The following is a 15,426-nucleotide window of genomic DNA, read 5'->3' as shown; positions in this document are numbered from 1 at the left end:
TCCCCACTACAAGTTTCCGGCGCGCGAGTCTCCAATTGCGAGATCTATTCCCTCTGCACCACCGATCATCACTTTGCCGAGTCTCCAGACCGAGTCGTGACCGGAGAAAAGAAGCGAACCAGATAAACACTCAAACTTACCCTCCACCACCCGGAAAACCCCAAACCGAAAGATGTCCTACAACGACGCCAAGAAGGGCGCTCAGCTCGACGCCCCCAAGATCCACAAGATCCGCATCACCCTGACCTCGCGCAAGGTGACCGCGCTGGAGAAGGTCTGCAGCGAGCTGATCGAGCGCGCCAAGAGCAAGGACCTTCGCGTCAAGGGCCCCGTCCGCCTGCCCACCAAGAACCTCAAGATCACCACCCGCAAGACCCCTTGCGGTGAGGGTTCCAAGACTTGGGATCTGTATGAGATGAGGTGAGTTATACTTTGTCGTGTGAGGTTTTTCTCTCGGGTTGGAGAGGTGGTGTGGGGAAGAATGGTGGAAGTTGGTGGTGAAGGAGAGAGGGTGAGGGTTGGTTGGTGGATGCGAGGAGTAACAGGAGAAGCCCGCAGGACGGAGACGATCGAATGTCAAACATGTCAAACGACAGACGGGAGAGATGGAGTTCAGCGCACAGATTCACACGATCAAATTCACTGACCGAATACTTCCTTCACAGAATCCACAAGCGTCTCATTGACCTCAACGCCCCCACCGAGGTCGTCAAGCAGATCATCATCAACATCGAGGCCGGTGTCGAGGTCGAGGTTACCATCGCCGCATAAGCGCTTTAATCAAGTGCTCATTCACGATGTATGGGAGAGAGAAGACAACATAACATGATGGAGACTTTCAGTAGTCTTCATATGGACGATGGATTTTTCCTGTAGTGAAGAATGAATTCTATGTCTATGTTGAAATATTGTTGGTGTTGCGTATCTAAAGGTGATGTTTGCGACGCTTGTGTTGACCGAGTGAGGAGTGTTCCTTTGCAATGCAACAATCGATGTGACGAGCAAGTGGATGTCTCAACCACGGGCATTTGTCAAATATTCTTGTCGTCCGGAACAGGTGGGGTATGATTCGCCCGAGACGGTCGTCACCGAGATCGGGACAATCAGCCCATGAATTCGCCATCGGCAATGCATAGAATTTCTGCAACGCGATGCCGCTGCCGTGTCTCTTATCCAGAGTTTAATTGCGATATATCCCCGGAAAGCTGCACGATTTTGTGAACTTCTAGGGATTCGTAAACTCTTGCGCTGAGTGTTGTCCGTTTTGCCTTTGGTGGACGGACACGAGGTCGTAGCTCGGGGGCATTGATTGCCATGTCAGGTGAGAAACACAGCAGTGATCAACGTGATGCCATGTGATGCCATTTGATGAGCTCCCGAAGCGATTTTGCTTATGAGGGTGACATCCGCAACAGTGATAATGTAGCTCATAATTTTGAGTACTGCAAGCTGAGGATCCGCTAGCAAACAGCAAATTCCTCTGCATTTGTTCTTCTCTCACAGAGTACCTCACTCGCAGGTTTCTAAATCGGAGCTCTCGCCATGTTGATGCTCTCTCGATGGACGTATGAGAGTCCGAATGATTTGGGTGGCAAAGGGCTATTCGATCGCCACTTCACCTGTCCTTGGGATTCTGTTTGATCTGCTCCCGCAACGCACTCATGTATTCACCCAAGAAGCCCTGCTTCGGACCTTCCTGGCCAACATTGCGTTGCGCATCTCGCCATACCGAATCGGCGTTCTCCTGCATCGGCGGCGGCGGCGGTGGGGATGGCTGATGTCGCTTCTCCACGACTGGTCCGCTCGCCGTCGACTTGGCGGATGACGGCGGGTTCTTCCTCGAAGCTGCGACCATTCCTTCCTGCCGCTGCTCCGCGGCGCCGAGTTGCGTCTTGACCTCGTCGATGAAGTGTTTCAAGAATCCGCTCTGTCCCGGTTGGTCGATGTTCGTGCCGCCGAGCTCGTCGGGCGGGATCCCGTGTCGTGCGCGATGCACTCTCCGGGCGATCTTCTCCACGGCGCGGTGGAAGGCGGGGGTGCGCAGGAGTTGTTGGACGGCCCACGCCTCGAGGAATTGTAGCCAGGGTGCCATGGTGGGTGAGGTTTGACGAATGTACGGAGAGTTTAGGTTGTTCCTCGGATTATAGGCGAAGGTATGCCAAGTTGGATCATCCCTGAAGACTGCGTTCGTGGTCCAGATGGTTCCACATTGCGAGAGTGATGGGTGTCGCAACTACGACGACGACGATGGTGATGATGATGATGATGATCAGAATGGACATCAATTCGTCAGCATTCACTGCGCTATCGAGGCACAATCTGCTGACTCATAAAGTTGCCCGACGGATGACTGATGACTGATGACTGATCACATCGGTACACTTGCCTGCGACTCCAGATTTAAGCGCCGGAGAAGAGGGGCAATATGTGATGTGACCGAGATTGGATGGTCTCTTCTATCGCGTGTCCTCAGCACTAACCATCTCATCCATTCCCCCGACAGACCGTCCCGCTCTGCATGGGAGGAAGGTTTTTGACGGAGTGTCTTTGGCGGGTGCTTTGGCTGCGTCATTGGTCCATCGCGCTTCACGATCACGATATGGCGGCGACCAGTATGTGCTGTGCTGTACTGGACTGGACTGGACTGGACTGGAGATGTAGATGCTGACCAACGATTAGGTAGACATCTCCTCCCATTTTTACACGCGGATATATCAATATTAATATATATATGTACATATACATATAAATACACCCCCTACATATCACCAACACGCGCGCGCGACGACGACGACGGCGACGACGGCTAAGAAAAGATCAGACGGAAAAAGACCACCAATACTGTATATAATTCCACCATCTTGTTGCCACCGAAACCTCACGAGAAAGCCTCTCCGCCAAGTCATCCTCGCCATCGTCGCCGACGCGGACAAAAGCCCTTCGACCTCCTCTTCGCACTTTCTCCCGAACAGCACGACTTTCTCCCGCCAGGCCTTCGATCCTTCTCCAACTTCTTCCCTTCTGCTGTCCTTCTTTCTCTTTCCTCATCTTCTTCACGAATTAACGAATACGGCTTCATAACGATCAGTCAGCATATAATACGTCTTTGCAATCTCACATAGCCGCCGTCAATCCCGCGTGGGTGGGAAACAGAACTGTGCCGCAAATTCGCGTCCATCACACGACAGAATAACAAGACGTCCGACGCGCTTCTTCTTGGTCTTTCTCGATAACGGTTTCCCTGCGACGACGATTCTGCTGGCGGAATCTTCAAATCCATCGACGATTGTATGAAAAGCCCGCGAGTCTTTGCCTCCTCATTCAGACAAAAGTGCTCGCGTGCTCGATCGGCAGTGTCGGAGCATAGACGCATGGCTTCGGCCACCAATGGAAATACGCTCCCAGCGTTCTTGAGACAGAGCAAAGCAGGTAAAGACTGATCTTCTCATTATGGCTGCTGGAAGACATTGTGCAAGACGACGCTAATCTCATTTTCAACAAAGATCTTCATGAAAAGTTCATCGATCTGGAATGGAAACAACGGGATCGGTTACTACACGGCGTCCAAAACCCTCCCACGGAAAACGCCACTCCCTCACAATGGTCGCGCTTGACCGGCGACCTGATCCTCACTCGGAATCGCTATGCCAACATTGAAGTCTTTGCGGGAAACCGGATCAAACTTCAAGTCAAAGACGGCGTCAACGATTACATCAATGCATCGCCGATCAGATTGGGCGACAGGAATTACATCGCCACTCAAGGACCCAAAGACACTAATCTGAACCACTTCTACCGAATGCTCGCCGCGGACGTCGACAACCAAGCCGTCGTCGTGATGCTCACCCAAACGCACGAATCTGGCAAAGAGAAATGCTTTCAATACTATCCTCTATCTCCCGAGGAAAGCCCTTTGAAAATCCCGTCGGACCCGGAATTCGACGATGACTTCCAAGGCCAGGTCGAACTCCTCCAAGTCGTCGAGGACGCCGCCAGCGGCAGCGAGATCCGCACCATGCGCCTCACCACCACCGCCACCGAACACGACACCAACGCGGGCCCCGACACCAACGGCCACACCTCGAAGCAGAGGGAAATCCACCACCTCCTCTTCTCCGGCTGGCCCGACTTCCTCATCCCGGAAGGCGAGGACCGCGCCGCCCTCGTCAACCTCATCCACCTCTCCGCGCAGCTCAACCGGAAACCCTCCGCGCCCATCACCGACCAGTCCAACCCCCGCATCGTGCACTGCTCCGCCGGCGTCGGGCGCTCGGGCACCTTCATCGCGCTCGACTACCTCCTCAGCCAGATGTACTCGGGCGCCCTCGAGAAATATGCCCACGAGGCCGGCGGTGCTCCCACCACCACCGCCAATGGGAATTCCTCTGCTGCCGACGAGGGAGAAGTCGAGGACGATCCCATCGCGGAAACAGTCGATATCCTCCGCCAGCAGCGCATGATGATGGTGCAGGGCGAACAGCAGTTCTTCTTCCTGTACGAGGTCCTGGCGGAGCTCTGGGAGGGGAGGAAGGAGGCGAGACCGCTGTAGTTGGGTTTTTTCTATCTTCCATTTATGTTCTCTTTTTTGCTTTTCCTTTTCCTCCTTCCTTGCCTCTGATTTGCTTCTATTTTTCCCCTCCACTTCCCCGTTCTTCATAGGTTTATGGGGCATGAGGGGGGATTCTCTCGTGAATTGCGTAGATGAGGGGAACAATCTCCGAGGGTTTCCATGGCCAATTGTACTTTTTGGGGGGGGGGGGGGGGGGGGTCGTTTCTACTTCTGGAAGACCATGTGAAATTCGCCTCAGCAATCAATCCCTTCCATCCGTCGTCTTTTTCCACGATTTGCCACGCGGATCCCTTCTTCCTCCAGTATCTGTTCAACCCACGAGAATCCATTTCTTATTATTAAACCAAAGGTACCTGTTCCTTTTTCAAAAAAGGATAATCGCCATAAGCCCAACTCGACGAAATATGGACAGTGATAAGTCAGCGTGACTCATATTCCTTCCTTCGAGATTGAAGCTCTCTCTCTTTCTCTCTCTCTCGCTCTGACTGTAGACTTCTCCCACCCACCTCAAACGCAAGAACTCTCTCCCCCATCGTCCCGACAGCACCTAGAACCACCCGTTCAAGTTCAAGAAAAAAAAAGTATAACCTCAACTCCCCCCAGAAAAAGATCCAGAAAAGAAAAAGAATAGAAAACAAGGACCGACGACGCAAATGCACACCGCGCCCAGTTTCAAGCAGGATACCCACCACTCCACCCCCAATAACACCCCTCCTCCTCCTCCTCCTCCTCATCCTCCCGCAACGATCCGCCTCCATCTACAACTCGCCCGCTCGACCCCCCTCTTCGACCTCTCCGGCCGCCTCCCCTTCTCCATCGTCTTCGGCCTCGCCCGCGACCGACGCCACGACTCCCATCCCGATGAAGACCTCGTCCTCGATACGAGACGTTCCCTCCTGGATGTCCCGTGGGCGTTGAGGGAGGGATTGTTGGATTGGGATGTTTTGAGTACCGATCCTGGAGGGGGGATCATGCGGGAGGTGGCGAGGGGGCTGAGGGAGCTTGATGTTGACGGTGGTGATGGTGGTGATGGTGATGGTGAGGATGATGGAAGTGGAGAGGGGAGAGGAATGCAGAGGGAGAGATTCATCGTGCTGGAGAGTTTGGTCGGCAGGAAGGAGAATTTCATGCAGCTTCTGACCTTGTACGAGTATGTCGTCAACCCCGCGAGTCCGCTCGGGAGGATTTTCTCTTCGGCCGGCGAAGGGGTGAAATTTGAGATCTCGCTGCTGAGGCCGGAGTTGGGCATCCGATGGTATCGGTTCGGGAAGAAGGGGGATTTCATCGGGGAGGATGGGGAGTTTCTGCCTTGGGCTCTACGGGGCAGTGGTGACGATGACACGGCGGGTGGTGGGTTGCCGCCGCTGTCTCATCGCCATGGGACGAGTGTTGGGAGATGCACTTTCCAGACGGTCGCGTGTCTATCCTGGCCTCCGAACCTCTCTACCCATATCAGCGTTGTCAAAGGTTCGGAGACTTCTCCTTCCAGCTATCTACGAATTTCGGTCTCTCATTCCTCATCTCAACCTCTGATGCTACAGACCACTGGCGAACAACGCCATCTGAAAATTTCCAGCCGCTATGGCCTCAACGGCGATGAACAGTACTGGTCGCGCATCCTGCATGAATTTCCCGGGAATACTAAAAGGGCGCTGCATCCGATCATTCGGATCTTAGATGCTTCCACTCGAGAGGTTGTCTACGGAGGCATTCCCGGATTTGTTTGTCGGTTGAGGGACATGCGCAAACCCTTCGATCCCAGGCCGAAGAGGGATTGCATGACCACGATTCTGCCAGGGGAGACTTTGGAGAGGAAAGTAGAGATCTCGGAGATTCTGAAAGATTTGCCAGATGGAGAATTTGAGGTTCATCTGGAGCCGTTGGGAATGTGGTGGTGTGAAGGGGAATTCGTCGCCGCAGATGATGAAGAGGATGGGCGTTTGCCGAAGAGATTCTGGAGCGAGAATGTTCCGCCGGCGGTGCTCGAGGCTGATCCATTGAAGTTTCGTGTCGTTGGTGGTGTTCTCGTGTGATGATTATCTTCGTCATTCCTCCAGTCTCAAACATCGATGATTCTGCTCTCCCGTGGCTCACCAAGCCGCCGCCGCAAGAGACTCATTCGAGTCTTCGTTGATGCTTTCGAAAGCGCGCTTGATTGTACATCCGTAGTGAGTAAAGCTGTTCTCGAGAATTCTTGGCCGTCTTGGTCGAGAGGCAGAGTCTTCAGAGGTCTCAGAGAAAGCGGCGACAATAATCAGATCCATCTTCTCTCCGGCCCGACTTGATCGTTCAGCGGTCTGCTGATCATGATTTGAACCTTTAATCATATACTTGGAAACCGCAAACAAACGAAGCGTCGTCAAACTTCTTTTTATCAGTCTCTGCAACGATTTTCCAGCCGCAGATCTTCACCTCTTGCTTGATCCATTCCTCCATCGTCGGTTCCCAAGCTCTCACTTTGACCTCCTCCAGTTTCGGGAACCTCCGGAGTTCCTTGTCGATAATGTGCATGTAGTCGCAGTAAGGCTGCTTGTCGCAGGGTTCATATGAGTTGAAGTCGCTACCCATCATGTCTGTGTGTACGTAGCGAACATCTTCGCAGTGCTCACGGAGCATCGCCAATTGTTGCTGACAACTAGAATTCATGGAATACCCTCCATGGACTCCCCTTGAGATCTCCGGGAAGCCAATAACAATGCTTCGAATATGTTTCGCCTGGCTCCCAATTCGATGGAGAAAGTCCTCGCCGAGTTTGTCATGAGCAAGGTCGAAGTCAAAGTCGACGTTACCGTAAAAGACGGCACTAGCTTCTGCGGAAATCATTCGGTTTAATCGGAGTAGTCCAGAGCCAGGCCACTCCGCAGGTTTCATCGGGCCACACCGCTTCAAGGATCTGCGGATCAAGAACAGTTGCCTGTCCCGGGCAGAGACAATGGCTGTCGGGAGCAACAGTTGATATATGCGATTTCGCAGCTCGGCTGGAATGCGTTCTAGTCCAGAGGTCATGGCTGCGCTTGTTTCGAAAGTATCTGAGTTGTCTCGAGAGGGCCGATATAAGGGATCAGAGTGTAGAAACAGCAGTGATGTTTTGTCTCTCGACGCTAATAATATCACTGCTCAAAAGATCTCGATGAGACATGACCAGGAGATTAAAACCGTTACAGGCTCTGGTTCTGCAAAAAGTCGGGCTTCAAGAGGCACAGTCAGTGGCAATAGCTGGAATTTTGACTGACGTCAGCATTCAGCATGGAGTTCCAAGACGTGATGTCTACCTCTGCTCTGTACAAATCCAGGTGGATTCCGGTCTTGATGACTCACGCGAATTTGATTTCTTGGTGGTTTGTCTCCTATACGATCAAATCCCCAGAGCGAACATGTATCGGGCCTTGTACTTCGCACGTGACACGTATACTCGGCATCTACAACTCACGATTCGTCGAGGAAACAAATTTCGAAATGTCGTCTCTGACAGGTCTGAGGCGAGTTTCAAGGAGCTTACGAACGAATCATTCAGCGATAAACAAACGGTTCTATCGATCGAGGAATGCATGCCATAGTCAAGGTGCTTGCACCAACGCCAACAAACACATCACCCTCATTCATTCCATGCGACTCAAACTTGGAATTTCCGAATCATTCATTCGTCTCAATTCATATGTTGCAGTATAGACGGGTGCGTATGCTCCGTGAAGAGCTCTGAAATGGTTTTTCTGTGTTGGCGCCGGGAACGATATCGACTCCACGGAGCTCCATCAGGATAGACCAGCTCGAGGCATCCATTCAAGTTCCAAGCTCGTTCAAGTGGTATGGCACACAATTGCTTTGACTTCGTCACAGAAGCCTTTCATATCCAGCCGTCCATCGACTGTCCAGAGATGCTCAGAGCCCATCGAGCAATCATGCTTAGAATGATATCGATGCTCAATATGATCTCGCCAGCAGCATTGTGGTCATCATCGGCAATCGTGGTCGTGAGTCTCTTTTTTGTCGCCTCATTTCATTATCCAAGGCAGCCTGCAGGGAGTCAAAGCATTGACGTCCCCCGGGTTGAGATACTCCAACGCCCATCCACGTTGATTGATGGCCTCGAGAAAATGGTGATGGTGCTGGTGCGGCACAACTTCGATGACCACCTTCTGCACTTTGTGGAATGTTCTGAACTTCTCGGCATGTTCTTCAAGCAGCCTTTCACACAGATCTCTGTGCTTCCTGTCACTTATTCCTCTCCGAATGCTGAACGTGCTGATGGACTCATGTCCCACTCTCACATTGTGATACAAACAGAAATTGAAATATCGAACGTTGATGCACTTGCTCCGCACGATCGACAGAATCTTCGTGCAATCGCCTTCGGGAATTATCTTTCCTCCTTGTTGACGCCTGTAGCAATGTGGGAATTCAAGACGAAAGCTATGAATGAGCGCAACATTGCGGCCCATACTATTCAGTATGAAGGAGATATTTTTTAGTAGAGAATCTGAAACATCGAACTCATTTTGAGCATAAAATGTTGCATTGGCTTCACGGTGTATCTGCCTGTTCACGCGAAGCAGCCTACATCCGGGAGCTCGCTGTTCGTAGAATTTAGACTCAAGTCGGATGGGTTCTGGATCCAGCAGTACAGCTTCGTAAATGGTATTGCGAAGTTCGGCGGAGAGCTCAAGCAGAGAGATAGGCATGGTTGATATCAGGGTGCGCGATGTTCAAATTCGTCGGATTGTTCTGGCAGAGTGTTGTAGGTCCAGCGCTAGACTTTTGTATTATCAGCAGGTTGTGTCAAAGCATCAGGTCGTGTCAAGTGCCAGTACCTCTTGAAGATCATAGGTGTTTGTCGATTCTCACATCATTGGTTCTCATATTGCGACGCAAGTTTGTTGGCTTTGGAGAAGTGAGCGGAAGTAAAATCGTATCGTCTTCGTCGCCGCCGAGAAGTCGCGAGCTTGCAAGAATTGAGCAAGTGAAAGGCGTAAACGTTGTCACATGTCGCGACACGCATGTTTCAGGACCATGCAGAGCTCGGCATGACACTTGCTTGTGACAAAACACTCATTCAACGCAAGGTTTCCCGTATCATTTTAGAGCACTACACTTACGTAGTCAACACACGCGGGCCAAGCGAGGCCGACGAGGGTCGACAGCTTTGATGCAATATTAACGCACGCTGGCTCTCTCGCTATGGACGATCTATTCATGACGATATCGCAACAGCTTCGTGAACCGCTCTTTTATCAAATCGACTCGCCGGGATTTGATCCCCGAAACTCGGGAGGGAGGCAAAGAAAGCTTGCCGACATGGCTGTGCTGGGTTTCGAGAAGACGGCGCGATGGATATCGATGGTGTCTTCGAAGCAGTGCGAGACGAATTGAATTTGTCAATGATGGTACGCCGTGCAGCAAATTCAAGCGCTTTGCTTCCAGCTATCTCTGATATGGGGCATGCACGGCAGCCTGAGAATTCAGGTTCATGCGCAGCGTGACAAAGGGCTCCCCTCAAACGCTCACGGATTCAACTCTAGCAGATGTTCATATTGGGACAAATACCTTTCGTGCCTTCCAGGCGATTCATTGTCCCAAAAGCATGATCGGTACAATCAGCTATTGGTTTTGTTTCACTTTCCACCCCATTTTGGCTATCTCGTCCCGAGCATGACGAAAGGCAGTATCCGTCCAAGAGTCAATGAAGATGTCTTCCATCAGCGGAAATGCTCGAAAATTGGTGTTGCACGCGTCGAGTGCTTCGCGGAGTTGATCCGAATGAGAGCTCCCCGTAGCGTAATTGATGCCTACGAAGAAACTCTTTGAAAGCGTCAAAGTGCGCACATTGATGCATTTGCGTGGTAAGATTGACAAATAACTCGTTGCCTCGTGGTCGATCGTAGCACGGAGACCGTGCCGTCTGGTAAGTATTGGGAAGTCCATGTAGAGGTAGATGCTTCTGATGAGCGTTGCATTGCGGCCCATTCGATCCAGAAACGAGGCTGTTTCTTTCCTCGTCGGAGAGTATGTGAACTGGAACTCATTTTGTCCATAAAAGAATGGAGTGGCTTCGGAGCTCATCTTCTTGTTCACCCGAAGCAGACTAACTTCCGGTTTTTGTTCTCCTGGATGACAGTGCCTCTTCTCTAGGGCAATAGGAGCTGGCGCCAGCAATACCAATTCAAAGATTCGGATTCGAAGCTCGGCGGGGAGTTCAAGCAGATTGGCAGGCATGATTGCGTGATTGCAGAACGGAAAAGATACTCCTGTGTTTCTGGATGCGGCGCTTCAAGAACACGATCAGTGCAATCAGCAGGTAAGCTGGTTAAGGAGCATCAGATCTCCAGCAAATGCTGACATTGCCTACAGCCACGATTGTCTGTTGGCTTCTTGGTTTCATGAAGTGTTGCATCAGTTGAGCTTGATAATCTCGAGCAGAATGAGCGAGATGAGGTTGTCGCTGCAGCCTGGAGGTGTCGCAGCGAGCGGAATGCGTACACCTACATGAACATCACGTGATATTGTCACCCTCAACCCATGCCCCTGGTGTTGATTTTCGTATAATCGCTTGCAAATCACGGTGCATATTTACAACCACCAAGGAGTTTATTGCGATCTTCGCCAGCGAAATACAGTGTTTACTAATGATTGTTGCATTGGTTTCCGCTATCCTCGGTCTAGATGCCATCGAGCGTCGCTATCCTTGCCCTTAAGCACCCGCTTATCACGACGAAGTACGAGCCGGATGTTGCAGGGGATGTTATGGTACATGAAGTTTGAAGTGCTTGCAGAATGCCTGGATTCCGCAAGCATCCATTTCAGTCGAGCCGCACTTCTTGGAAACTAATTTCTCCCCAATTAACTCTGAATCATCGTGACCGACGAGGGCGACCACGCTCCATGTATCGTTTTCGTGAGGCCAAAAAATTGAGTATGCGAGATGGACAAATGACCGTATATTGTTCTGAATAGTATGTGACTGCGACGCCCATTCAGTCAGATCCACTTGCTGATCATAGTGCATTTTGATGATCACTGAAATCGTTCATGGCCATTCCATCTAGCAGGATGCATGCTGATCAACTACCTGAGTATGTGCGCATGAATTCTTGCCTCTTTCGGTGCAGGTGCATCATCTTCGCAATAGGCCTTCGAAACCGAGATTTTAACAATGCCATGCAAGGGACGCTGGTCAACAATGCTCCCATGCTCGGTGTCGACCTACACAATTGAGCGGTAAATGGCCTGAGGAATGGGCCGAAGTACAATCGCGAATGCTGGACAGCCCGACCCTCGGGAGACTACAGCCCGATTCATCTCAAAGGCTTGCTATACTCAGGCGGGTGCGTGTGCAATGATCGTCAGGAAAGCTCCAGGACTACTGTTCCTGGCGGAAGAGAGATCGGGTACAATGGCACCAAACCTGCTGCTGTACAATCCCGACTTATGATGAAGTATGACGTTCGAGAGAATTACTTCAACCCTTCTGTCACCGCCTGAGTATGCTCATATCGTCGTGAAGCTGACGACGACCAAGTGGACCATTTGAATGATGGCATGGGTGAGTGATTGGAGATTACAAACGTGAAGTGGAGACTGAGGCATTTGCGTTCAACAATTTGGGGTTGTCATCGGCATCGCGGCAACAAACACCTACGTCAGTTGGACAAATTAACGTTCATTTTGTGCGTGTCCGCGGAGAACGTCCACTTCTATTGGGCGGGTTGGTGCGTGCCGTACCTTTCATCATCCTCCGTCGGATTCGCCCGAGTTCGATGGGAGTGGCCACGCGGAGAAGCACGCCACGGACGACTCTCTCCGATCCTCGCGACATCACGTCTGCATTTGCCTTTCCATTGACTCGATCGCGTGTCCTCCACGTGTGAAGAGTGCCGAGACCTCCTAGACTCAGAAACGATAGATACGGTTCGTCTACTGTGAGGCTCGCATAGCAGATAGCCCTGCCAAGCCCATCGTGGTTGTGCGATATCAAATACCACAACCATGAACAAGGGCATTCGAAGCCGCGGAGAAGAAAGATCTATACCTCGGATCGCTAGTCGACGCACCTGTGAATCCAAAATTATGGATCTCTCGAGGGCCTCAGCGAGACCAACCGGAACTCCTCCACCACGAGAAGTCTCCGGAGCTGTCCACAACGTGGCTTATCGGTGTGTGGGCGCGCGCTATCTCATCCTACAGGCGAAATTTCCTCTTTGGGAAAGATGTTATCACGCCCTCGAGATAAGCACGCTCCGAGTACTTCCTGCTCGTACCCTGTCGCATCCACCACTTCACTTCTCATACGATACGCCTACTCAGGGCTCCCTGCTAGACTCTAACCGTGCTCTCACTAACAAATCGTTGGCTCGTCTCAACACCAAATAGACAATGCTATTTCCAGACGACAATCCTAGCTGCCACGCTTTCTCCTGATGCTCGTATGACCGACGATGATGACCACGCTCTTCCAAGATGTATCGGCCATTGTGTCTAATCAACAAGTTAACAGTCACCCTCTTAGCTTGGGCACCACATAACTTGACCATCCAGGAATAGCGGTTCATTGAATAGAGATCCCGCCATGATGAATTACAAAACAGATAGCAGAACGCCCACTTTGCTTGGCTGAGAGGCGAGGCGAGGCCTTGTCTTCGATTCGTCAACGATCGCCTCCGATTGATACACATTTCACTTGGGAAGAGAACCCTGGTCACACTTTTGTTTTTCCTTCCAAATTACAGTTCCATCATGCTGGGAAGAGGCGCTTATCACCACCTGGAGGATCGAAGCAGGGTGCGTGCCGCTAGCGTGCGACCCGAGAACTAGATTCTAGATGGATAGCGTAAGTCGTGCCTGTATGGCCATGACGCGAGTGTGCCTGTGTGGGTGCCACCCCGTCTCTCCACATCCGCGGACTTGCTCTTACATACACTGCAGGCGTTCGTTGAGTGATGTGGCTTGCGGTCCAGGCTAGGTCGTGGTTCGGAGATGCTTTCGCTAAGTGTCGCCTGTTGCCGACAGCTCGGGACCTGTCTGTGATATAGAAGGTCGTTGAGTTCACGTTCAGATCCATTGTTTCTGCCATCCACCACCGCCTCAACAGCCTCTTCGAGCGTGTTGAAAGAATCAATCGTTGTCGAGGATCTCAAAGCAATTTACACACCAGGATCACGACAACTTCAAACACACTGGTCGTTCACCTCCAAATACTCGACAGAATGGGCATCTCTATGCTGTGGGAGGATCCAGAGGTTAACCCAATCACCAGGAAAGCCCGAGCGATTCCCTTCTTCAACCCCTTCAACAAATATGGCCGAGTGTTCTTCTTCTCATGGTTTGGTTTCTTCATCGCATTCTGGTCATGGTAAGGACGCGCTTCTCAGATGTCTCACACATTCCGATCACATCGACTAATCTCGATATATAGGTATGCATTCCCGCCTCTCTTGAGCGAGGTCATCGCAGCAGATATCGGTCTCACTCCGGCCCAAGTCGCCAACTCCAACATCGTCGCTCTTTGCGCCACCCTCCTCGTTCGTGTCGTTGCCGGTCCATGCTGTGACTTGTTCGGCCCTCGGAGGGTCTTCGCTGCCACTTTGCTCATCGGTGCCATCCCCACATTCTTGGCTGGAACCGTCTACTCCGCAAACCAGCTCTATGCTGTTCGATTCTTCGTCGGTATCCTCGGTGGGTCCTTCGTCCCTTGCCAGGTTTGGACCACTGGTTTCTTCGACAAGAACATCATCGGTACTGCCAATGCCATCACTGGCGGCCTGGGCAACTCTGGTGGTGGTGTCACATATTTCGTCATGCCGGCTGTTTTCGAAGCCCTGATGCGCCGTGGCCTGCCCGCCACCACTGCATGGCGTGTCACCTTTGTCGTTCCGGGAATCCTCATCATATTTGTTGGCACCTCGCTCCTGCTTCTCTGCGAGGATACTCCTTTGGGCAAATGGAAGGACCGCGCCCAGGCCGCTGAGAACAACCTCCGCGAGCACGTCACCTCTGGCACCGTTGTGGCCGTTCCAGGTGCCGTTACCGAGAAGATCCAGCATTCCTCAGCCCAATCCATTTCGGATGACAACAGCGACCTCGTCCGTGAGGAGAAGAAGCTGGACTCGACTCGTGGGACCTTCGGCGACAATGAAGCCCAGATGGGCGAGCAACAGATGCTCGACGCCGCTCGTGGTGAAATCGTCCAGAAGCCGACACTGAAGGATAGCTTGAGGGTCGTTTTCTCCCCACAGACCGTTGTGCTCGGCATGGCCTACTTCTGCACTTTCGGCGCCGAGTTGGCCGTCAACAGCGTCCTGGGTGCCTTCTACAAGAACAAATTCCCCACCAACAGCCTCCAGACCAACGGCGCCTTCGCTGCCATGTTCGGTCTGCTCAACCTTGTCTTCCGACCGCTCGGAGGTGTAGTCGCAGATCTCGCTTACAGATACACCGGCTCCGTCTGGTCTAAGAAGATTCTACTCCACATCTACTGTACCCTGACCGGCGTCATCCTCATCACCCTCGGCCTCACAAACCCCACCGAACTGTACAGCGTCGTTCTCGTCATCGGCATCGCCTTGGGAGCCATCATCGCCGGCGCCAACGGTCTCAACTTCTCCGTCGTGCCCCACGTCCACCCTCAAGCCAACGGTATCGTCTCGGGTATCACCGGTGCGTTCGGTAACTTTGGTGGCATCATGTTTGCGGTCGTTTTCCGGTTCACGCTCAACTCCAAGGGCATGGCGGATACCCCCCATGGCATGTGGATCATTGGTTCCATCATCTTGGGAATCCAGGCTGTGACTTGCTGGGTCCCACCGATTCCCAAAGGACAGATCGGTGGTCGTTAGAGAGTGGTAATGAGGACATGGCAATTATAC

General features: G+C 52.0%; 8 protein-coding genes across 8 annotated transcripts; 4 read left to right on the top strand and 4 right to left on the bottom strand.

The window, feature by feature from the left end:
• Nucleotides 1–172: 172 nt before the first annotated feature.
• K489DRAFT_374095 (ribosomal protein S1) lies at nucleotides 173–771 on the top strand (the record flags this gene model as incomplete). Its single annotated transcript, XM_033603486.1, has 2 exons — nucleotides 173–420; nucleotides 666–771. 2 exons carry the CDS (start codon nucleotides 173–175, stop codon nucleotides 769–771), a joined length of 354 nt encoding a protein of 117 aa, XP_033455773.1.
• Nucleotides 772–1,882: 1,111 nt separating this feature from the next.
• K489DRAFT_289392 (uncharacterized protein) lies at nucleotides 1,883–2,092 on the bottom strand (the record flags this gene model as incomplete). Its single annotated transcript, XM_033600148.1, has 1 exon — nucleotides 1,883–2,092. A coding segment is annotated over one exon (210 nt), but the record flags the coding sequence as incomplete, so codon positions are not given.
• Nucleotides 2,093–3,371: 1,279 nt separating this feature from the next.
• On the top strand, nucleotides 3,372–4,549 carry K489DRAFT_327150 (phosphotyrosine-specific protein phosphatase; the record flags this gene model as incomplete). Its single annotated transcript, XM_033601965.1, has 3 exons — nucleotides 3,372–3,429; nucleotides 3,504–4,352; nucleotides 4,407–4,549. 3 exons carry the CDS (start codon nucleotides 3,372–3,374, stop codon nucleotides 4,547–4,549), a joined length of 1,050 nt encoding a protein of 349 aa, XP_033455771.1.
• A 200-nt stretch (nucleotides 4,550–4,749) lies between these two features.
• K489DRAFT_384639 (uncharacterized protein) lies at nucleotides 4,750–6,929 on the top strand. Its single transcript, XM_033605905.1, has one exon. It carries the CDS (start codon nucleotides 5,224–5,226, stop codon nucleotides 6,601–6,603), a length of 1,380 nt encoding a protein of 459 aa, XP_033455770.1. The 5' UTR covers nucleotides 4,750–5,223; the 3' UTR covers nucleotides 6,604–6,929.
• Nucleotides 6,747–7,879, bottom strand: K489DRAFT_89373 (uncharacterized protein). The gene is made up of 2 exons (XM_033609016.1): nucleotides 7,843–7,879; nucleotides 6,747–7,786 (listed from the first exon to the last, which is right to left on the bottom strand). The coding sequence occupies exon 2, from the start codon at nucleotides 7,574–7,576 to the stop codon at nucleotides 6,890–6,892; it is 687 nt and encodes a 228-aa protein (XP_033455769.1). The 5' UTR covers nucleotides 7,577–7,786; nucleotides 7,843–7,879; the 3' UTR covers nucleotides 6,747–6,889.
• Nucleotides 7,880–8,400: 521 nt separating this feature from the next.
• Nucleotides 8,401–9,525, bottom strand: K489DRAFT_89320 (uncharacterized protein). The gene is made up of 2 exons (XM_033609015.1): nucleotides 9,379–9,525; nucleotides 8,401–9,322 (listed from the first exon to the last, which is right to left on the bottom strand). Exon 2 carries the CDS (start codon nucleotides 9,247–9,249, stop codon nucleotides 8,563–8,565), a length of 687 nt encoding a protein of 228 aa, XP_033455768.1. The 5' UTR covers nucleotides 9,250–9,322; nucleotides 9,379–9,525; the 3' UTR covers nucleotides 8,401–8,562.
• Nucleotides 9,526–10,165: 640 nt separating this feature from the next.
• K489DRAFT_413546 (uncharacterized protein) lies at nucleotides 10,166–10,780 on the bottom strand (the record flags this gene model as incomplete). The annotated part of the gene is made up of 1 exon (XM_033608053.1): nucleotides 10,166–10,780. One exon carries the CDS (start codon nucleotides 10,778–10,780, stop codon nucleotides 10,166–10,168), a length of 615 nt encoding a protein of 204 aa, XP_033455767.1.
• Nucleotides 10,781–13,767: 2,987 nt separating this feature from the next.
• On the top strand, nucleotides 13,768–15,396 carry K489DRAFT_413545 (high affinity nitrate transporter NrtB; the record flags this gene model as incomplete). The annotated part of the gene is made up of 2 exons (XM_033608052.1): nucleotides 13,768–13,913; nucleotides 13,977–15,396. 2 exons carry the CDS (start codon nucleotides 13,768–13,770, stop codon nucleotides 15,394–15,396), a joined length of 1,566 nt encoding a protein of 521 aa, XP_033455766.1.
• Between the last annotated feature and the right edge of the window lie 30 nt (nucleotides 15,397–15,426).

This window comes from Dissoconium aciculare (assembly GCF_010015565.1).
Source record: "Dissoconium aciculare CBS 342.82 unplaced genomic scaffold K489scaffold_16, whole genome shotgun sequence".
Classification (NCBI taxonomy): Eukaryota; Fungi; Ascomycota; class Dothideomycetes; order Mycosphaerellales; family Dissoconiaceae; genus Dissoconium; species Dissoconium aciculare.
This window is presented reverse-complemented; position numbering and strand designations above follow the sequence as displayed.